The sequence below is a fragment of the Oryza brachyantha genome, chromosome 3, assembly GCF_000231095.2.
Source record: "Oryza brachyantha chromosome 3, ObraRS2, whole genome shotgun sequence".
NCBI lineage: Eukaryota > Viridiplantae > Streptophyta > Magnoliopsida > Poales > Poaceae > Oryza > Oryza brachyantha.
Window position 1 is genome coordinate 29,111,487 of NC_023165.2, and position 21,846 is coordinate 29,133,332.

The 21,846-nt window shown below is 42.7% G+C and overlaps 5 protein-coding genes across 6 annotated transcripts; 3 read left to right on the forward strand and 2 right to left on the reverse strand.

Moving 5' to 3' along the window:
* Positions 1 to 753: 753 nt before the first annotated feature.
* Positions 754 to 4,790, forward strand: LOC102704694 (protein FAR1-RELATED SEQUENCE 6-like). Its single transcript, XM_006651950.2, has 6 exons — positions 754 to 2,845; positions 2,919 to 3,029; positions 3,121 to 3,225; positions 3,329 to 3,397; positions 3,508 to 3,578; positions 4,495 to 4,790. Exons 1-5 carry the CDS (start codon positions 806 to 808, stop codon positions 3,538 to 3,540), a joined length of 2,358 nt encoding a protein of 785 aa, XP_006652013.1. The 5' UTR covers positions 754 to 805; the 3' UTR covers positions 3,541 to 3,578; positions 4,495 to 4,790.
* A 382-nt stretch (positions 4,791 to 5,172) lies between these two features.
* LOC102704970 (probable thiol methyltransferase 2) lies at positions 5,173 to 8,136 on the forward strand. The gene is made up of 7 exons (XM_006651951.3): positions 5,173 to 5,459; positions 5,567 to 5,656; positions 6,269 to 6,378; positions 6,800 to 6,899; positions 6,974 to 7,020; positions 7,250 to 7,328; positions 7,779 to 8,136. Exons 1-7 carry the CDS (start codon positions 5,202 to 5,204, stop codon positions 7,827 to 7,829), a joined length of 735 nt encoding a protein of 244 aa, XP_006652014.1. The 5' UTR covers positions 5,173 to 5,201; the 3' UTR covers positions 7,830 to 8,136.
* Positions 8,137 to 8,358: 222 nt separating this feature from the next.
* On the reverse strand, positions 8,359 to 12,116 carry LOC102709448 (poly(ADP-ribose) glycohydrolase 1-like). Its single transcript, XM_040522331.1, has 9 exons — positions 11,564 to 12,116; positions 11,245 to 11,449; positions 10,893 to 10,997; positions 10,435 to 10,553; positions 10,139 to 10,282; positions 9,915 to 9,984; positions 9,058 to 9,195; positions 8,898 to 8,960; positions 8,359 to 8,684 (listed from the first exon to the last, which is right to left on the reverse strand). Exons 1-9 carry the CDS (start codon positions 12,082 to 12,084, stop codon positions 8,520 to 8,522), a joined length of 1,530 nt encoding a protein of 509 aa, XP_040378265.1. The 5' UTR covers positions 12,085 to 12,116; the 3' UTR covers positions 8,359 to 8,519.
* Positions 12,117 to 12,248: 132 nt separating this feature from the next.
* On the forward strand, positions 12,249 to 14,612 carry LOC102709725 (pentatricopeptide repeat-containing protein At2g27610-like). Its single transcript, XM_006650820.3, has one exon. It carries the CDS (start codon positions 12,316 to 12,318, stop codon positions 14,443 to 14,445), a length of 2,130 nt encoding a protein of 709 aa, XP_006650883.1. The 5' UTR covers positions 12,249 to 12,315; the 3' UTR covers positions 14,446 to 14,612.
* A 740-nt stretch (positions 14,613 to 15,352) lies between these two features.
* On the reverse strand, positions 15,353 to 21,636 carry LOC102710006 (PTI1-like tyrosine-protein kinase 1). Of its 2 annotated transcripts, none has more exons than XM_006650821.3 (8): positions 21,433 to 21,636; positions 20,764 to 20,878; positions 19,710 to 19,957; positions 19,467 to 19,593; positions 19,111 to 19,384; positions 16,595 to 16,727; positions 15,956 to 16,042; positions 15,353 to 15,848 (listed from the first exon to the last, which is right to left on the reverse strand). In XM_006650821.3, exons 2-8 carry the CDS (start codon positions 20,852 to 20,854, stop codon positions 15,702 to 15,704), a joined length of 1,107 nt encoding a protein of 368 aa, XP_006650884.1. In that variant the 5' UTR covers positions 20,855 to 20,878; positions 21,433 to 21,636; the 3' UTR covers positions 15,353 to 15,701. The 2 variants fall into 2 exon arrangements, with proteins under 2 accessions (XP_006650884.1, XP_015690928.1); XM_015835442.2 differs by having other exon boundaries at positions 21,405 to 21,636.
* Between the last annotated feature and the right edge of the window lie 210 nt (positions 21,637 to 21,846).

The window sequence follows — 21,846 nt, forward strand, 5'->3', positions numbered from 1 at the left end:
TGTCTTCGTAGATTTGCGCGCTTATTAAACCTGCCCCATAACATGATGGTTAACTATTAACCAAAGATAAAAATTATGCTTTATTTCTAGATTATCAAGACATATTAGTTATACCTATACGTGCTAAATAAACAAAATAACGATTGAGTTATAGTACTGTAAAAACAATAGAAGTAACGATATCATTTATTGTTTATCTTTATTTTAGAATTTAGCTAAATAGGCTAATACTTCTTATTACCGAATCTGGACATCGTGGGCGGTTGTTGGTATGTTTTACGGAAAAAGCCAAAAGAGTATGGTCACTTTTGAAGTTGGCAGTGCGCTAGTTAAATCAAAGCACGTGAAACGAGAAAAACTATTAGTCTATAATTAATTGAATATTAATTTTTATAAACTTAAAAAATTGATTAAATTGATTTTTTAAACAACTTCCATACAATTTATTTTTTAAAAAATATATTATTTAACCATTCGGGAAACGTGCACATGAAAAACAATAGAAAAATTTTACTCTGGTGGCACTTATGAACGCAGCCTATATTTGCAAACAAAAACTAACTTGTGAATAAAAATTTTATATACATATTCTTCGCGATCTAAAAACTAATGTTGTAAAAGAAATATTAGTGAGAAAAAACCCACAATCAATATTTAAGATTGAAAACTTAAATTAATTTAATTGAAAAGATGGGGTGTTATAATAATTCTGAAATACAAATCTGTTCTACTCCTGCCTGCGAAGCCAAACCCAGCATCAACCCTAGTCCCCCACCTCCGGGCCGTGGAAGCGGCGGCCGGCGGCATGGTGGAGGCGGCGGCGGAATGCGCGGAGCTGGACGCCAGCATCGCCCCCTCCCCCTACGGCGACGAGCGGACGCCGAGGGACGGGATGGCGTTCAAGTCGTACGAGGAGGTGCTCAACTTCTACAAGCGCTACGCCCTCCGCACCGGCTTCGGCGTCTGCGTGAAGAAGTCGTCCTTCACCAAGGCCGGCCTCTGCCGCCGCCTCGTGCTCGTCTGCAACCGGTGGGGCGACGGCAAGGACGACGCCTGCTACCAGGCGAGGCCCACGGCCAAGACCAACTGCCAGGCCACCGTCGTCGCAAGGCTCTGGAGCGACGGCCTCCTGCACCTCACCGACGTCAGCCTCGACCACAACCACGCCCTGAACCCTTCCGCCGCGCGCTTCCTCAGGTGCTACAAGACGCTGCCGAGCGGGATGAGCAAGGATCTGGTGGTGAGGGCCGCCCGAGGGGAATGCTCCACCTCCGGCGACGTCGATGTCCCGGTCTTCGATGATTGGGGCAGGCTCAAGATTGTGGAAGATGACGTGGTGGCCATCAATGGCTTCTTCGCGGAGATGCAGTCGAAGCAGGCCAACTTCTTCTATGTCATGGATTTCTATGTGGAAGGCCATCTGAGGAGCGTGTTCTGGGCGGATTCAAGATCCAGGGCGGCACACCAGTATTTCAACGACGCTGTTTGGATTGACACAACCTGCTTGAGAAATAAGTTTGATATCCCCCTTGTTTTGTTTCTAGGGGTGAATCATCATGGTGAGCTTGTTTTGTTAGGCTGTGGCTTGCTCTCGGATGAGAGCACGGAAAGCTTCCTATGGCTGCTCAAGTCGTGGTTAACTTGTATGAAGGGTTGGCCTCCGAATGCCATAGTTACGGATGAGTGTGCCGCGATAAAAGCCGCGGTTCGTGAGGTGTTTCCAAATGCACGCCATCGAATAAGTGATTGGCATGTATTAAGAAGTATTTCAGAAAAGCTAGGAGAATCAGCACAATTTGAAGAAATGAAAACCGAATTGGAAACTATAATATATGATTCCTTGAAGGACGATGAGTTTGAGGCAAGGTGGAAGAATTTGGTCAGTAGATTTGGCCTTCAGGATAACGAATGGATCACTTTTCTGTATGAAAACCGCCCCTTATGGGTCCCTGCCTTTCTGAAAGATACCTTCTGGGCTGGGTTATCTACTGTTAACCACCATGAGAGTCCAAATGCCTTCTTTGAAGATTCAATCAACCCAGAGACCAAATTGGTGACGTTCCTTAGCAGCTATGTGAATCTTCTACAGAACAAATACAAAATGGAGGAAGATGATGATCTTGAGTCATTAAGTACAAACAGGGTGCTGGTATCGAAGTTTCCTATGGAAGAACAGCTATCTAGATTATACACCTTCAAAATGTTCACTAAACTCCAGAATGAGCTGAACGCAACCATGAACTGTGAGGTTCAGCTAGATGGTTCAACATCATCCATTGTTGTTATTGATTTAGCTGAGTCTGGCAGAGAAATGGTGAATAAAAAATATGAAGTTGTTCATTGTATGGAGACCGACAGGATGGAATGCAACTGTGGTCTGTTTCAGTTTAGTGGCATTGTCTGTCGGCATACATTATCGGTGCTTAAATGGCAGCAAATATTTGATATACCCCCCTGTTATGTACTTAACAGGTGGCGGAGTGACTTTAAGCAGCTCCACGCCTTAGATAATCCATGGAAGGATTTGGTAGCAAGTAACCATATTGAGCGCTATGATTATGTTTCTTTGCAGTGCCTCCGTCTTGTTGAGATTGGAGCATCATCAGATGAGAAGTATCATCATGCATTAAAACTAATAAGAGACATACAAAGGACCCTTCTTGATGATAATTTGTGCCGTGAATTGGAGCAGAAACTTACACCATCTGAACGTGCTATTAATGGTGACAGCCACATGCAAGCTGGCTCGTCTGAGGGGGGGCCAGCTAAAAAGCGCCGTGGTCGTCCTCCCAAAAAGAGTAAAGATACAAATGTGGAGTCAATGTCAAATCAATATGCACATAAGGTATCTCCTTACATCTAATATGTGTGTTTTACGCTAGTTTATTGTTTGTCCTAATCAAGTTCTTGTATTGAAGGATTCCTTACTGGTATCATCTGACGTAAGTCAGAAGGATGCTTTTCATTCTTCTTCGACTGCCTCAAATCTTGGTAACCATGCGAGGACACATGGTGTTGTTGATCTTATGGTAGTAATTATGATCAATGCTGGGTTTGTTCCATACATTATTTGGTATGATAGTCTTGACCATGTAGTTACTTTTATTCTATGCCTTCCAGGAAGAAGTTAATCCAAATGAGCTATCTTTTGATAGCCGTTATGGGGTGCAGTCTAGCCACTCACACCATTATGGCAATCAGCTTCATCCAAGCAACACTTTGCAGGTCATTTTTTCTTTGCAACGACAAGCTTTCGTTTCCATTCATCATTTCGCTACAGTATGTCCAACTGACAAAAAGAATTAATTAATTTTCTTAAATTGGATAGTTTGGCCAGCCTACATCAGCAGCAGAGCACTCTAGGGGAGTCCAGTGGGTGTATCCAAATATATTTCAGGTGAACGCTTACTTTACAATACATCTCTAGTACTTTTTTAGATTGCTCGAGTCAACATTTTACTGTAGCAGTATAATTTGTATATGTACTAATGCATCTTAATAATGTAGGATGATCAAGTGCCTTATGGCAGACGGACATGATAGCAATCAAATACTGGGTTCAGATGGTGCCATTTCAGGTTTTTTTCTCTCATTAGTTTAAATTGTTGTAACACTTTATGGTACCAGGCTCTATCTTCGAATCAGTCCCACCATCAGCTCATAACAATGGAATGTTCCAAAATTTGATGAGCAGAGCATGAAAAGAAACATATACATTTGGATTGTATGATACGTAATATGTAGGCAAGTTTTCACTGCTAAATTCAGGAGCACTGTATTTTATAGTTAGTTACCCCCAAACTCAATGATAATGATGCTTCACGGTTCGCATTCACACTCTTGGGCGTGTAACCTTCGACGTATAAATCTGAGAATCTGAGATGTTATAGGGGCACCAATATTTCATAAACTCAGGAAATTATCTATTTAATTAGCCATTGTGGGCTTGTGGCTACAGCACCATGTTCCATACTAGTAATATATTCACTGTAACTTGTCAGGAACCATAGCATATATCTAGCATTAATAGATCTGTGTCTTGTGCGGTCATCTGTTGGATGGTGCTACACTTATTTTTCGATATATTTTGTATTCGTTCCTACCTGTTACATTACCAGCATAAAAAATTACTTATGGAATTTACTTACATATATGTATGTGTAGGTAAATTACTTAAGGCACCCGTACCATCCGATTCTCATGCTTGATCAGCATGAATTTTGGAGTTCCTGTATTTGATAGTGTGTAGCATACGTTGAAATTATATAGCCTTTTTGTTCACAGTAACTGTTGCCTCACTAGAGAAGATACCTTGCAGAGAAACACCTTCAAACTAGTTTGACTGTCTGGAATTTTCAGCTCTAGAGATACTAAGCTCATTGGCATATGTTGGATAAGGAAACTACTCTGTTTTTTCTTTCAGGAGATAGCATTCCTTCTGGGACATTTCCAAATTCTGAGACTCTTTTCTAATGATCATCTCTCATGCCACAGGTTTTTATCAGACGTACAGGAGGAGGAATTGTTTTCCAAGAAAGCATACTCAACGGAGGCAAGAGAGCATTGCCGTCTGGATTTAGAGTAGCAGCTTCATCTAACATCAGAATAATCAGAACATAGTAATGTGGCACAAGCTTGTCTATAGAAAATTAGAAATGTGGTCATGTAAGCTTGAAAGTCTAACCAAGAGTACACCATTAACATGCAAATTCTTTCGTTTTTCTTGTGCATATACCTGAGTGATGAACATTGGAAGTAAAGAAAAGGCCAAGCCTGGGGATCATTCTGCATGTTTTGCCACTTCCCATTATTATGATTGTTGAACATCTTAATCATTGCAGATCCTGAAGATGTACTCCAATTATCACTGAAGATGAGAAAAAACCTGGCCACTCCATTTCCGATGGAAGCTTGTGGTAGTTATGGTTGACGTACACCAGTAGTGAATCCTGTGGTCATACTGGCTACCTATTTATTGAGGAGTTTGATTGATGATGTTCTCATTTAATATTAGGATTTGATAGATGCAAACTTTACATTTAGATTTGTTATAGTATTAAATTTTTAGTGCTGTCAAGAGATCTTTACTTATCAAAATTATCAGAATTATTGATGGAATGCCTTGTCTGTGACTTGTATATGTACTGCCTGGTTTGTCACAAGCGTATGCGCGTACAGCTCAGTGGCTCGAGGCAGGACGCATGGCATCATCGGCGGCCGTCGACGTTGCCGGAGCCGGCCGGCAGCAAGCCCTCGACGGCTCGAACCCGGCGGTGGCACGGCTGCGCGAGCTCATCGGCGGCCATGAATCCACGGCTGGGTGGAGCAGGTGCTGGGAGGAAGGCGTGACGCCGTGGGATCTCGGGCAGCCGACGCCGGCCGTCGTCGAGCTGGTGCAGTCCGGGACCCTCCCCGCCGCCGGCGACGCCACCACCGTCCTCGTCCCCGGATGCGGCGCCGTACGCACGCTCAAACCAACGTCATGGTTGCATGCGCCAGCTGCAAGCCTCCATGGCTCCATGCACCAGGTGCCGAAGCTAATACACGCTCGTGTACATGCATGCAGGGATACGACGTGGTTGCACTGTCCGGCCATGGCCGCTTCGTCGTCGGCCTCGACGTCTGCGAGGCGGCCATCCACAAGGCCAAGCAGCTGGTAATCCGATTTAAGTAAATTAAGTTTGTTTGAGATAGTTGAGACGGGAGGATCGAATGATTATTATCCTTTCTCTTACAATAGTTATATGAGAATATAAACAACTAAATTAATTATTAAATCTTACTCATAAGGCTAGGAGTTTTGATTATAGATTTTTTTTACACGAAATGCGCCCTTTAAAGAATTTAAGCTTACTCATAAGGCTAGGAGTGTTTTGAGGTAGCTGAGACGGGAGGATTGAATAATTATCTTATTTTCACAATTTTATTTAAGAATATAAACGACTAAAATGAATACTAAATCTCACTTATAAAATCAGATTATGAGCTTTTCTATATAAATATTTTTACAAAATCACACTATTTATGATTTTTTAAAGAAAAAGGCCGTAGCCCCACTTTTCATTAAAACGGAAGAAAGTATTGCCAGTGACACCGGCCAACAAGTTTGACAAAACATGACCAAAACACAAACAACATTATTTCTGAATTTGGAAGCATACTCACGAAAATTCAATTTTTAAAAGTGGAAACCGAAGTAGCCTTAAGTTTATTTTCATCGAGCAAGTATTATACAAAATTATTATGTTCAGTAACAAAATTCTGACAGTCGGCGGCGGCGGCCGGCGGTGACGTCGGGAGCAACTTCTTCGCCTTCGTCGCCGCCGACTTCTTCACGTGGGAGCCGCCGGAGCCGTTCCACCTCATCTTCGACTACACGTACGTACTTATTTTTTCTGTTTAATCAAACAAAGTTTAAACTAATTTTATAATCAAAAGATTCCCATACATGTTCCTCTTAGAGCATCAACAGTTCATCTAAATTTGATCATCTATATCTTTATTTAGATGATCATCTAAAACAATTTCATCATTCATATGTCTTTGTACTCCAACAGATCATCCATATATGATATCTTCTATATTTTTTTGGAGGATGGAAAGGGAATATCTAAATATAGAATTTCTCTATTCTAATATAAATGATATCTAAAGATAGAGGATGAGATAGATATTCTATTGGAACTCATATTTTATCTCTCATTCTCTATTTTTAGGATGGAGGATAGTATAGATCAACTGTTGGGATGCTCTGACTCCTAATAAAGTTTTGATGCTTATTACTAACTGTATTTTTCAGGTTCTTCTGTGCTCTGCATCCGTCGATGAGGGCAGCATGGGCGAGGAGAATGGCCGACCTGCTACGGCTGGACGGAGAGCTCATCACCCTCATGTACTTGGTAATTAGTATTAACCAATAGAGTATTTATCATGTAAAAAGAAAATTAATTGTGACCCTCAATATGCATGGCAGGCTGAAGGTCAAGAGGCTGGGCCACCATTCAATACAACAGTGCTAGAGTAAGATCATATATATGCGTATATATCTCTCTGTACAACTTATTCGTAAGAAAAAAAAATCTCTCTGTACGACTGAACAGAAATCATATGATCAGTATGGTATACAGGAAATATCCAACTCCTATGATAGTATACTTCTCACACTTAAATTACAAAATGTTTTACAATTAACAGCGAGAATGTTCTCCATCATAATAGAAATCTGATCATGCGATCATGCGTCATGCAGTTACGAGGAGGTGCTGAACCCATTGGGTTTTGTCATTACTTGGATCGAGGACAATGAAGTGGCAGTTGAACCACGAAAGGTAATGACTCCCGATGAACATGTTTAATTATTTATCTGATTTAAAAAATATGTAAATATACAAAAATATAAGTTATAATTAAAATATTTTTAGTAATAAATCTAATCATAATACAATAAATGATAATTATGTAAGTCTTTTTAGTAAGACGAATGATCAAATATATGAAGAGAAGTTAATAATGTTATTTATTAAGTTAAGTTACAGAGAAAGTAGTTAACAAGACCAGAAATCACTAATCAATCTATGCTATTATTGCTTCTTAAAAAACATTTCATTGTACTCCAGCTTATACTCTGCTGTACAGCCAGCTAGGTACCAAGCACAAGCAGGAATTACAGATAACCTATGCTATTGTTGCATCTTAAAAAACATAGACCGCTAAATCTAGCTAGACACAACAGTAGCAAACCAAAATTTGATGATCTAAGACCATGAATTAATTTGCAGGGGATGGAGAAAATCGCAAGGTGGAAGAGAATGGCAAAATCTGACTATTAAGATTGTGGACTCCTGTTCGCAGCATTATCGAGAACTTATATCTGAGCAACCCGCACATCTAAAGATAAATTGTGTCCCTAAGAAAAATAAACATCTCATAAAAGGAAAGGAAGAATTAAGAAGGGAAGAAAGTAAAATATTTGTTTAATGGGCCTGGAAGGGTTTGTGCGTCATTGTAATGTAATGAATAATGTAATTCACACATATATATTCAAGTAAAATGTATGTGTGGCTTAATTAGTCATCACTGTAAATTTAGGAGTATGCTTATTCCACTACTCCTGAATAAATTTCTTTCCTATGAATTATTACCCACACTTTTTATTTTTGATTATGTTTATAAGCCAAAATTTGAATTTTCAACATTAAATTTAAAGTTAACTTTAAGGTTTTTTAATTGTGGTTTATTTTTCAGCATCGTCTTTTAGATCGCTATGAACATATATATAAAAGTTTTATTTATAAATTATTTTTTGTTTTTAAATATGTCGTTTGACTTTTTCCATGAAAAACTCAAGCAATCACCACCTAGACAGGTATGCATAGAGGGAATGAGCAAACTGCCATAAGAATTCAGAAGCCGTAAGGATTGCCAAACAAGTGCAGTAAGCTGATGTCACAACAAACGAAACAAGTTTCAGTCAGTTTCCAACAAACAATGCACATTGTTACTAGGGAGAAAAGAAGGGTCTATTCGCACATGTAATCTACATCACCGTTGGGGATGTCCTTGGGAAGTAGCCAACCAAGAAAACCCTCACTAGTTTCTCCTCTTAGCCTCTGGGATGAATACTCCACAAGCATGTGCCACAGCTCACCAACTGTCCACTTATGACGCAATATCCACTGGGTCACCTGTCAAAGTATGATGGTGTAATGAAACGTGAAGCATGAACATAAGAACACGGAACACCAGAGGCTTAAATAAGCTGCGTGAGATTAATAGAGCGATAAACGGACCAGGCATGGAGCTTACAACTAAGTAAGATTAGCGTGGCTAAAACAAACAGCTTCCCTTTGGTAAGGTAAACATGAAATGTGGGAAGTTGGTCGACAGACGTGCATTACCTCTTCTAATCTTTTCAGAGATTCTGACTCAAAAGTGTAGTAGTTAACAAAAGATCGGCGGGCCTGAAAAGTAAATGTACATAATTGTTTGAACATTCCAATGATGTGATTGCATGAAATGATTGGTAAAAGTTAACATCGTCAATCGTTTTCCCTGTACCTGTGATGCAGCAATCCATTGAATCATGCTCTTGATTTCAGGGTCCCCACCAAAAGCCCCACAACCCCAGTTTCCAGTTGAAACTCCTATGCACTCATCAGGAAAGACACTTGGGCAGTTATCCTTTGTAACTAAATCCTGAACCATGTGAAAAATAAGTTAAAATATAACTAGAACAGACTGCCTAACTACTTCTGATGCCATGATATGCATCAAGTCTGAAAATAATATTGAGCCAGTTACATCAGGCCTTATTTAAGATCACATAATAAGGTGACAGAGTTACAACTTGTTTGAACTTTGACTGGGCGAGGTACAGGAAAAACTTTGACTGTCTAGTTCAGCTGGTGTGCTGGATGGTGTGGAAGGAAAGAAACGGAAGAATCTTCAATCGAAAAACAGCAATGGCACCGCAGCTATTCCAAATGATCAAGGAAGAAGTGGCGATCTGGAAGGTTCAATTCATGTCGCAAGTAATCAGCATGTGGTTTCCTTCTTCTCGCACGGTTCGACTTGTGAACCGGCGAGTCTTTTCTTTTTTCAACAACACTCTTGTCGTTGTAAAGCCCTTATAAAACCCCCTCTCAAAATCTTAATGCAATCCAGGACGGCTGCTTTCAGCTGCCCAAACCAAAAAAAAAAACAACTTGTTTGAACTGCCCTTAATTGCTTCAATGGCTAACATACAGAACAACGCGACAGTGATAAGCAGATTCAGACAAGTCAATTAACCTAAGCAGAGAAAGGAATATTGACTAATAGACCGTGATGCTTGTCACTTGTCAGTGCTTGAAAGTATGTACTAAAATAATAAATTTTGTTAGCAGCAAACTCCTCAGGGATCATTAGTCAAGTACCTGGAAAAGCCTCACATAGAACTGATGGTTTGATTGATCCAAAAACCCACAAAAAGCCTTGTTCACTTCCCTGTGTAAAGATGTACCATAGATAAAAAAAATAATAGAAGAATGTTTCAAAAATATATTGCTTTGTATAGAAAGGCTGTGCATACTGCAATGACAGGCAGCCAGTTAAATATGAAAGTTGTGACGAAACCAAGTGAAACAAGAACAAGGCATACCTTAGAAGACCACTAGATTCAAACTGTAACTTTGTGGGACAGTCCAAAGCATCAATTGCCACTATCCTAGTTTTCCGTCTACCCATTGTATCAATGGGTTTGTTATCTAAATAGTCACCAGTAAAACGGAATGAGGAACCATACCTGTAAGAAGCAAGTGAAGGGTTCATATCATATATAAATAATCATATGTTGTAAAGAAAGCATCCATAAGCCACACTGGTTGGTAAATGAAATGGAGGTATTTCAACCTATGATCTAAATCAAGAAATCGTGGAGAAGTGTTACAAACTAACCCCATATACTGTGAGAACCTTTCTGAACCAACAATTTCTATAGCCTCATTATCTTCCATTGAAGCCATGAAGAGCATACCCACGATCAGTTCTGGGTTTATCATGAACCGGATTTCTTCCTTTACCACAAGAAAATAGATCATTCGTAAGGGAACCTCGAAAACACTTATATGAAAGTCATTTTTATACAAAACTGAAGGCACTTAATTCACATCATACACTCATGCCATTAAAAACCAATTATGATCCAGCAAGGCATTGTGACTAATCTCCTAAATACACAGAATGTGATGTATAACAGGACAAGCTAAATACAGGATAAATGCAGCCATGTGCTGTACAACTGAATGATTTGGGAATAAACATAACATAACTAATGTAACGTAAGGCAAGCCCCAGATGGAGGCACATTTTCAGAATTGAAAATCAAGGGAGTAGGATCTGCAAAAGAAACAAACCTGCACACAGCCTCTGGAAAGTGCACCTCCTCCCAAATATCTATTTGCAAAATCAACTTCAAGGGCCTCTTGTTCCTCATCTTCTATAAAACCAGAGGAAAATACCTACTAATGAAAATAAACAAAACAATCAACAGGTTTCATCTCACCAGTAATTAAATACATGAGATATTTCAATAATCATTTAGTCAAAGGAACACGTAAATTTTATCTCAATAATCACCACAACATGTATACAAAGGATCACTAACAGATTGACTAATTTGCCATCTCTTCGAAAGATTTACCATCTTGAGTAACCAAACAAAGAAATCAATAAAAGGGACATATTATCTAAAATGTCACAACACACCCGGAATGTGCAGAGGGGAACACCAGATTTCGTCCAAGCATCCATGTCAGGGTATGCAATGCCATCGGATAAAGGACGGCGAGGAAGAACCTTGCGCTCAAATGATACAGAACCAGTAGGTGTAGAAGCAGTGACCCTGTCGAAATAGTGAACAATGCACCTCACTTTCTGCTCCTGGTTTTGCCTCGAATTATAACACAGAGCCCTGTGGATCGATCGGTAACCACGAAGGAATAATCAATCAGCTCTAAAAGTTCAATCATTTAGCCCCAAAATACCGAATTTCATAGAACTAGACCAAAATGGCAGTGCACATTACGCGAACAGGCTATCGAAATTGATCACCGGGAGGCGCGCCTCGGTCCTATCGGCCGTGGGGAACAGGCAGAAGAGCGCGCAGGCGAGCAGCGCGGCGGCGAGCTCCTGGCTGAGGAGCACGAGACCGGCATCCTGCGACCCCAGGATGCGGAGCCCGCGAGCCTGGTCGCCGGCACTGCGGTAGTGGTCCTCGAACAGCGCGGGGAGGCGGAGGAGGAGGCGGGCGAGGGAGGGGAGGACGTGGTCGAACCAGTCCCGCGCCTGCGCCCGCGAGAGGAGGTCGTCGAAGAAGAGCGCGAGCCCTTCGGCGGCGCGGCGCGGGAGCGGGTCGAGGCTGAGCGCGAGGCGGAGGTCGGTGAGGGCGTCGGCGAGGACGTCGCCGGAGGAGACGCGGCTGACGTCGGGCCCGAGCGCGAGCGCCTTGAGCGCCTCCTGCGCCTGCGGCGGCCAGAAGAGCGCGCCGCCGCGGAGCACGACGGGGAGGTAGGGCAGCATCGAGCACAGGTCGCCGCGCGCCTCCATGGCTACTCCCCTCGAGCTCGTAATTTGCAGAAAGCCCCTTGTTCTCTAAGATAATTTAGATTCTTTTTGGATCAAACTTAAATTTGTAGAAATACCCCTGTATTATAAAGCAATTTTTGGATCAGGATTTTTTTGGGTGTAAATGCAAATTGTGTCACAGCTTATCCATTCCACTCCCGCTTGGCCGTGCTGCTCTCCTCGCCATGGGACGCCACGGCCACGGGCGACGCAATGGCCGCGCTCCCGCCCACGCCTCGGACTCGTCTCCTCCCGGCGGCGCTGTGCCACGTGCCGCTGCGCCGCCACCGTGTATGCGTCGGGTTATGCTCGGCGGCGCCGGCGGATGATGGCTGCGCCGAGCCGCCGGATGTCGTTCTCGAGTGCAAGCGGCTGGACAGGCTCGTCAAGTCCGGGAGGCTGGCGGATGCGCTCGACCTGTTCGACCGAATGCCGCGGAAGAACGTCGTCGCGTGGACCTCGGTCATGTCCGGGTGCACGCGCAACGGGCGCCCAGAGGAGGCCCTAGCGATGTTCGCCGACATGGTGGAGTCCGGAGTCGCGCCGAACGACTTCGCGTGCAACGCGGCGCTGGTGGCGTGCGCCGACCTGGGCGCGCTCCGGGCCGGGGAGCAGGTGCATTCGCTCGCCGTCCGGGCGGGGTTCGCCGGCGATGCTTGGATTGGGGGCTGCTTGATCGAAATGTACTCGCGGTGCGGCTCCTTGCCGGCGGCCAAGGACGTGTTCGACCGGATGGAGTCGCCGGACGTGGTTGGGTACACTTCGCTCATCTCGGCATACTGCCGGAACGGCGAGTTTGAGCCAATGGCGGAGGCGTTGGGCCAGATGATGAGGCAGGGATTGAAGCCAAATGAGCACACGACGACGACCATTTTGGCGGCATGCCCCCGGGTTCTTGGTGAGCAGATACACGGGTACTTGATCAAGACAATGGGCTTGCAATCACAGAGCGTCTACTCATCGACCGCCCTGATCGATTTCTATTCAAGAAACGGTGAGTTTGGCCTTGCAAAGTCAGTCTTTGAGAGTCTCCACTGCAAGAACGTGGTGTCATGGTGCTCCATGATGCAGCTACACATCAGAGATGGAAAGCTGGAAGAGGCATTGCAAGTGTTCGTTGATATGATTTCAGAAGGTGTTGATCCTAACGAGTTTGCACTATCAATTGCTCTTGGGGCTTGCGGATTCATCGGTTTGGGGCGTCAACTGCACTGCTCGGCGATCAAGCACAATTTAATTACAGATATCCGAGTGGCAAATGCTCTACTGTCAATGTATGGTAGAACTGGTCTAGTCCAAGAACTGGAGACTGTGCTCAACAAGATTGAAAATCCTGATCATGTAAGCTGGACCACTGCTATTTCTGCAAACTTCCAGAACGGTTTTGGTGACAAGGCCATAGCATTGCTCTGTCAGATGCACTCGGAGGGATTCACACCAAATGACTACGCCTTCTCCAGCGTGCTGAGTTCTTGCGCTGACTTGGCATCTCTGGATCAAGGAATGCAGCTCCATTGCCTGGCTCTGAAACTGGGGTGTGACTCCAAAATATGCACCGGGAATGCGCTTATCAACATGTACTCCAAGTGTGGTCAGATTGGCTCTGCAAGGCTTGCATTTGATGTCATGCAGATTCACGATGTTACATCTTGGAACTCACTGATTCATGGCTATGCGCAGCATGGTGATGCAAACCAGGCACTGGAGGCATTCAGCAAGATGTGTTCCAATGGTGACAGACCAGACGAGTCAACATTTTTGGGAGTCTTGATGGGTTACAATCACTCAGGTATGGTAAAGCAAGGGGAGCTGTTCTTCAGACTGATGATCGACCGGTACAGCTTCGCGCCAACGCCTTCTCACTACGCCTGCATGATCGACATGCTGGGCCGAAATGGAAGGTTCCATGAGGCTCTACTCATGATCAATGGCATGCCCTTCGAGCCTGATGCCCTGACATGGAAGACGCTACTGGCATCGTGCAAGCTGCACAGGAATCTGGACATGGGGAAGCTTGCAGCAGACAAGCTGATGGAGCTTTCAGGCACAGACTCTGCGAGCTACGTGCTGATGTCGAGCATCCACGCCATGCACGGAGAATGGGAGGACGCCGGGAAGGTGAGGAGGAGGATGGACGAAACCGGCGTGAAGAAGGATGCCGGCTGCAGCTGGATTGAGATCAAGAACGAGGTGCATTCCTTTGCTGCAAGAGACATGTCTCACCCTGACTCTGCGTCCATATACCAGATGCTGGGTGAGCTTGTTTCTGTGATGCTGATGCAAAATTCAGCCCACGAAAATTTTGACGAACTCGAATCGTTCGATGTGCATATGCCGATTTAGATGCCAGATATTAAAGAAAGTTTTTCCTTTTCGAATCATGATTTGGATTCGCGTTAGAGTGACAGATCGAGTCTTACTAATTATGATGCAAAAGGATTTCAGATTTTTTTTTTGTCGGGCCGGTCCAACTAGGCCGGCCAAATTTCATTAAGAGAAAGGAGGGTAAGTACAGGGCTGATCAAGGAGATCAGAAGTAAAAATGACAGGAAGCTGTCAAACAGCGGTTTTAGGCGATCCAAAACCGGTCAAAAACCTGAAAACTAAAACTATCCTTCCCCCTCTCTAAAAATTCCTGCTTCTCTCCAAATCATAACTTCTGCCCGGATGTCGTTGAAAAGCTCTTCAACTGAGTTTGTTTTGTTCTCAAAAACTCTCAGGTTTCTTTGTTTCCAAATCATCCAAGTGGCTAGCATGAGGAGTGAATCGAACGCCTTACTGTAGCACGTCCGAAACGCAGTTCTTGCTGCATACCACCAGTCAGCCAGGTTCAGTTCTGTTCCATTTGGCAGTGGAAAAACTACTCCCGTCCAGGCTTGCAACTTTGTCCAAACTCTCCGAGTCCGAGTGAAGCTGCAGGTTAGGAATAGGTGGTTACAGGTTTCATCCACCTCTCTCTGCACAGCGTACAAATTTGCTGCGCCGGCTATAGGCCGTCGCATAGGAAGAACACTAAGTATGCTGACTTTGCGCTGTATGAGCCTCCGCTATCCAGCTTCCAATTGCAGACATCGCTCCCAGTCGAAAGGTTGAGCTCTGCCACCAAGTCCCACAGCTGCAGGAATTGCGCAAGGGCTACTGCCGATAAACTCCCCTTTATTTGGCGTACCCAGCTCCTGTTCGCGATGCTCTGCTGCACCGTTCGTTGTGATCTTCCCACGTAGCTGTACAGCTCCGGCCACCGGTGTTTTATGCTCTGTCCCTGCAACCGCACTGCCGGGACCCAAAAAAACAATAGTAGATTGTTGCAACCACACTGCCGTATATGAATTCAGAACATATTGCATCTAGGTATTTGACACCTCTGAATGCAGTCTTGTGAAAAAAAGAACCAACATCCTTTGAACCTACAGACCAATGTACAGCACAAATCTCAAACCACAAGCCTAAGGTGGCAACAAAAGGCAAAGAGAAATCCATGTAATCTGCATCCAGTTGAGAAACCCCACAAAAGAAACGCTTAAACCACTCGCAACTACACACAGAATGCGCTGATTAGGAACTCGCATGTCCAAGGAATTCCACCGTGAGCTAACATCTTAATTCTCAGTTGCTGCCGGCGGCTCTGAGGCAGCTGGTGCAGCTGGTTTTTGTTGAAGCAGAGGAGAGAGCGCCTTGACAACAATGGTCATGTTGGGCCTGAACTCTGCTTCGTATTGGACGCAAAGAGCTGCCACCGCAGCAAGCTGCAGGCGAGTGCAACGAAAGTACATCAATATGACATTATTTCAAGATTGCTACTCCAAATAATGTAAAAAAAAAGCATGCGCATCATTGTGTGTGAGAGAGAGACCTTAGCAACTCCCTTTGGAGGATATTCACCCTTTAACCTAGGATCTACACATTGCTTTACCTTGTCTTCACTTAATCTAGGAGTAGCCTGGAGAAGGAAAAAAAGGTGCACAAACAGGTTAAATATGGGACAATGAACTTGCATGGCTAAATAGATGGAATCAGGAAAAAATTAAGCTATTTGAGAAATCAAAATTCTAGATAGAAATCATTGCCCCTCGATTTCAGTTAGTTTGGCCTTCAGATACTAACATGTTGATTTTCTGGTTCAAATAATCAAATCCAAAGTGACCCATCAACCTAGCTGGCTAGTATTATTTACAAATCGGCATGGTATTCTGGGAATGTTAATGTCAGCAGATGGTTATTGCTATAAATTCCAGTCCTGTTTGCTGAACCTTCCATAAGTTGATCGATTCTGCTTGACGTTCATACTGGTATTTTACCATGCTTTTGTTTGCTAAATTCTATTGTTTCACATTCTTAATGGTGTCTTGTCTTGCTATATATTTCTCAATCAGTATTTACATTTTTCAATTTTACTACTTGACACAAATAACCAGTAGAAAATGAAGAAAACCATTATAATTCACCAAAATATTAGCACCTATAGCAAAAGCAAGTCAAGAAAATGACATACCCAAGTGACTAGACTTTGCTGCCCCCGAGGCATTGTGTGATCAACTGGTTTCCTTCCAGTCAGAAGTTCCAAAAGAACTACACCAAAACTGTAGACATCACTCTTCTGTGTCAGCTGGCCAGTCATAGCATATCTGCATCAAGTAGGACAATCAAAATAAGAGAGGAAATGCATAAAACATGGCCTCAAGTATTTCCACAATTCATGCCAAGAATACATAGAAACTAATGTTGCTGAAACATTTGTCTACAAAGACAAAGCGATAAGCTCACAAAACATTCGTCTACCAATGCCGATTCATGCCAAGAGTACATGTTTCTAAAGAAATTATCCAGAATTTAAAATTAACTTACGCAAGGTGTAAAGAAGATGAAACACTCAAAACAGATAAAACATGTACTTAGGATAAAACAAGAAGTTTAGTTAACAGAGTTTTCTTCCACATGCAGAGGTATAAACTACTTGGATGGCACACGTTTATTATGCAAAGTAGCAATGTTCCGCGCAACTTTCCAAAATGAATGCTTCATGCAGATAGTGGTTAGCCAGTATTTTGTGAGAGTGCATAGAACATAGAGTATAACATGCCAGTTGACTTCCCCAAATATATGAAGCACTGTCCAGAGACAGACCTATTCAAAAATGGCATATTTACAATTGCTTTTTTTTTGCCAACACCTGTGTGGCAGCATTGGTGGCTGTTATGGAAGAGTGGTTACATGCCTAAATGTGAGTAGAAGCCAAATGCATTCTTTACTTGATACTAAATACTATTTGATGTTTCCTGCCAAATTGATGAATCTAATCACATTGCTATTCTATTAAAAAAAATAAAAAATATTGCAGGCCGTGTAACCAACTACCGTGCATAGCTGAAGGCCCGAATAAGTCGCTATCAGCATCAACGTATGGGACAAGTCAATATCAATGTACAACAGGATATCATACTATCAAATGGAAATGGGATGGCCAAGGCAACACATAGCCATTGCTTGATTGCAACATTAAGGTCAGATTTTACTAGTCATCTCTTGGATATGCAGTTACAAATGATTTACGTGCCAAATGCATTATAAAAAAAACTAGCACCATTATAAACACCAGACAGGTCTTCCACCCTGCCAAGGTCCAGGATCATCGAGTAAGCCATCATTCTAAAGAAGGTATACTAATTTCCATATTCACAAGCCTTGGCAGTTTTATGCAACCTTGTGAAAAAGAAGTAATGTTCGTTTGCTTGCATGGAAATATATCACGCAAGTGAGCATGAACCAACAATAAGTAAACCTAGATTTATTAGCATGTAGCATAGTTACCAGAGCCATAAATCAAAATTGATTTCAGCACAAGGACAGGTTCCACACAGAATTAAGGTGGACAAGTGCCGCATGTTCTTCATAATTTTTGAATGTGCTACCATGATTGCTAACAGCTGCCAAGGACTCCTCTGAGGCTCTGACTTGAACAAGGGTGGTCTTTATACTCCAATATTTAGTGAAAAAAGGAAGAGCAAGAAGAATGGTCAGGACTAGTGATAGAGCCAGATGTTATCTGTCATACAAGACTATAGCCTAGTCATAAGTTTGGACCAGGGAATTTTTTTCAAAAGAAAAATAAAAAAACCACATCCACAAACACACCGTTTGGTCTGTTATCATTTAAGTCAGTAGTCCCCCAGTAATTTGTGCATCAGGCTCCACTTTTCGGGCTTCATGCATGTGCCCTTGGCTGGCTGGGTTGCCAGCCTGTCACTGACTTTAGTTTTACTTAGGAGGCATTGAGAACACACAGTTCTGATGTTGGGAGCACATAAGCTAGCTCTGGTGATGTCTATTGGATATGAATCTGAAGGTATGTGCACCCTTGCTAGTGAATACTACAATAACATGGTTTCACTGACACATCATGAGAATCACAATATTGGAAAGAAAGGAAAAGAAAGAAAATTCTTGTTTCCCATGAGCATGCTTCCCAAACTGCTAAATGTTGTGTTTTTGCAAATATATATATAAATAAATATAATTTGCTTTAAAAAAACATTAATCTATTTTTCAAGTTTGCACTAGCCAATACTTATTAGCATTCACTAATGAGATACCTCTTTCTGTGTGATCTTCTTCACTCACCCTAAGTAGTTAGCTAAAACTAGCTGTCTAGTATTTTACATGGAATAGTGGCTTTTAGTAAATGAGAATCAACCATACAAATACAAGCATGGCAAAAATATGAGAGCTAGCTAGATGAGGATAATCTACAAATCATTCATCCAAAAAGCATATCAGGCTTAAAATTTTCAAGCACTTCTTTAAAGATGAGACCTACCACGTTGGCATGAATAAGCATCATAGCAACTCTCAGTTTTTCAATACAGTCTACCATATTAGTTGGTTTAGTTAGTGACTTAGTTCAAAATGTATGTTTTAACCACAGTTGACCTGGATTAAAAACTGTAGTTGCAGTCAGATGCAATATAGCGAGTGGCATGCAGAAATGCATTAGTATAAGTTAGGCATTACTCTGGTGCATGATATCCGAAGGTTCCTAATACACGAGTTGAATGGAGGCGTGCTGCCATATCTGGAGCTTGATTCAAGAGATTGAAATCTGCAATTTTTGCCTTGAAGTCCTCAAAGAGAAGTACATTGCTTGATCTGATGTCCCGATGAATGATTGAAGGCTGAACCTTCTCATGCAGGTACTCTAAGCCTTTTGCTGCCTCTATAGCAATTTTTACCCTCTGCGTCCAATCAAGTACAGGACCAGGCTGTGCACCTTGAACTCCCTTTCTTCCTGTGGCGTTAAGAGAAGTTGATTATAACCGAAATTGATGTGCAATCCAAAAGCTAAAGATACTAGGTGCTCAAGGTCTTACCATGAAGAACATCATGAAGGGAACCCATGGTCGCAAATTCGTATGCCAGTATACGATAGTTGCCCTCCACACAGTAACCCAACATCTCAACAAGATTTTCATGTTTTAGCTTTGACACCAGAGAGACCTAGAGTCCATAAAAACATAAAAATTAAAAGCTTTAGTATTGTGGCACTGTTATCAAGTCCTTAGAAAGTGAAAGATTTAAGAAGCTAAGAAACCTATGGTTCTGCAAGTGATCACCTGTTTCAAGAATTCATCATTAGGCTCATTTTCAGATGCATCCAGTTTTTTAACTGCTGCTTGCCTCTCATCATCCAAAGTGGCATGGTACACTCGTCCATATGAACCTTCACCAATCAGAGCATTTGATCCAAAATTGTCGGTTTTTTGTTTTAAATCCTCCAGTGACAATTCAGGGACATCAATTGTAAGCGGGGCAATCTCTGGTTCAGGTTGACTAACAGGAGGTTTTGAAGATTTTTGCTTCGCTGATGAATGGAAACATAAGAATACAATCATCAAGGGTTCAACATCAACATCACCATAAAACAGTCAAAATAGATACTACTTCTGTTCCAAATATATTAGCATATCTAGGATTCAAATTTTGTACCACAATATAAGCATTCATGTGTTGATTTCCATAATTCCAATCATCTCAATGATTTCTCAGCCAATCAGGTGCTTGGCAATGGAATCTAATCCATTCAAAATTCAAAAAATGTCCACTGACCTGACAAAAGGAATGTTTTAAGCTAACCTTAGTATTTGCTAAACCACCTATAAATGCTTATATTTTGTAATAGAGGAAGTATTATGCATAACTTTCTGTGAGTTAGGCCCCTCAAAAGAATATGTGTGATTTTCCTAACTCAATAGTAGCTTGCTATATAAAAGCTAGAAATGGCATTTCACGAACACAGCTTGCAGCATCTTCCACCGATTTTGCGTAGGATGGTAAACAGCGGTGATTGCATCCTTCTTTACAGTGGGTCACAAACTAGTGGTTTAAGTCAATGTTAAATCCACCTCGGAGTAAGATAACAGCTCATATTAAATTTGCACGACAAACTGATATCTGTACAAAACCATAGTCTGATTCATACTGAAGACTAAAGGGATAAGTAGATGTATAGTTTAGCAACTATTCAAACTGAAATTGACCTAGTATGGTCCTCATTCCAATTACATCATACCAACAGATTAAAGGATGGTTCAATTGCAATCCAATAGTGGAAAATGGTCCAACTGGTACTCAAACCCACATGGTAAAAACACAAGAAAAAAAACGCACCATCTGTCTTGTTGCCCTGAGCATTGGAGCGCTCCTTCCCATGGTCATCCTCCTCGTCAAAGTGGCAATTACAACAGAACCACTGCCTCATTTTGCCTCCTCGCCACTTCAATACCTGCACCAAATGCACGGAATAGTTCGCATACATATAAATCTCAGAGCACACAATTTGAACAAAACATTAATAAATCACGCAGGAAGTACACTTCTGCACAGTGTACATCACTAGACAAGTACAATATCTGTCCTCTCAGCAGGATGGTATTGTCCTCTACGGAAAAGCGTTTTACAGTTTTCAGATTCAACATGCGCCTTGTTAGAAGCAGTAAACCTAAAATCTACAACCCAATGTTAGCACAGACTATTTCAGGCACCATGCGAGCGTAGCAATCCAATCGCTTTCATCTTATTCTTATCCAAGTGGAAAGCAAACAAGAATCCTACCAGGCTACCACTCACATCCAAAGAAGAAGAAGAAAATATATATAATATATATATACAACGGAAATCAAATTGCTATTCGAACTCCAGCTGAATGGAGAAATCCAGACAGGGAGATTCGGATTAGAGCTCTGACAGAGAGCGAAAAGGCAAAACGCACAGTTAGACAAGGAGGAGGAGGATGATTACTCACCACTCACCAGCAAAACGAAATCAGTCGCCACTCACCAGAGGGGGGTTCGTCCGATGGTGATGGCGCGACAGAGAATTCGAGGCACCACCAGGGGGGGACGGGGCCGCAGTGCTAGAGGAGAGCCGAAGTGGAGCTTTGAGGTGGGAGGGAGTGGAGGGCGGCAACGGCAGCGTCGACGACGGCGGCGGCGGCGGCACGGCCTCCGCGTCCTGCTCACCTGCTCGAGTTAAAGCCGCCGTCTTTATTGGAGGGGACGATGGGGTGATTAATCCGGCCCGTTAATTTCGCGATTAGTATAATCAGCGGCGGGATTAGCAGCCAGGCTGTTGCTGCTACGAGGAGACGGAATGTGCGCTGGCCGGCCGCCGCTCTCCCTGACAGGTGGGGACCCGCCGCGCGGGGTCCACCAGTCAGTGGGGTTGGTGCGAATGGGCTGGAACCCGGGTGGC

Coding starts and splice junctions, on each gene's coding strand:
- LOC102704694 (XM_006651950.2), top strand. CDS start 806: ATGGTGGAGGCGGCGGCGGAATGCGCGGAGCTGGACGCCAGCATCGCC. Junction 3,226..3,328: donor ATCCAAGCAACACTTTGCAG/GTCATTTTTTCT, acceptor TAAATTGGATAG/TTTGGCCAGCCTACATCAGC. Junction 3,398..3,507: donor TGTATCCAAATATATTTCAG/GTGAACGCTTAC, acceptor TTAATAATGTAG/GATGATCAAGTGCCTTATGG.
- LOC102704970 (XM_006651951.3), top strand. CDS start 5,202: ATGGCATCATCGGCGGCCGTCGACGTTGCCGGAGCCGGCCGGCAGCAA. Junction 5,460..5,566: donor TCGTCCCCGGATGCGGCGCC/GTACGCACGCTC, acceptor ACATGCATGCAG/GGATACGACGTGGTTGCACT. Junction 7,021..7,249: donor TTCAATACAACAGTGCTAGA/GTAAGATCATAT, acceptor TGCGTCATGCAG/TTACGAGGAGGTGCTGAACC.
- LOC102709448 (XM_040522331.1), bottom strand. CDS start 12,084: ATGGAGGCGCGCGGCGACCTGTGCTCGATGCTGCCCTACCTCCCCGTC. Junction 10,554..10,892: donor TTTCCAGAGGCTGTGTGCAG/GTTTGTTTCTTT, acceptor CTTGTGGTAAAG/GAAGAAATCCGGTTCATGAT. Junction 10,283..10,434: donor AGGTTCTCACAGTATATGGG/GTTAGTTTGTAA, acceptor TGCTTCTTACAG/GTATGGTTCCTCATTCCGTT.
- LOC102709725 (XM_006650820.3), top strand. CDS start 12,316: ATGGCCGCGCTCCCGCCCACGCCTCGGACTCGTCTCCTCCCGGCGGCG.
- LOC102710006 (XM_006650821.3), bottom strand. CDS start 20,854: ATGAGGCAGTGGTTCTGTTGTAATTGCCACTTTGACGAGGAGGATGAC. Junction 19,594..19,709: donor ATGATGAATTCTTGAAACAG/GTGATCACTTGC, acceptor TATGGACTCTAG/GTCTCTCTGGTGTCAAAGCT. Junction 16,043..16,594: donor AGCAAAGTCTAGTCACTTGG/GTATGTCATTTT, acceptor TTCCTTCTCCAG/GCTACTCCTAGATTAAGTGA.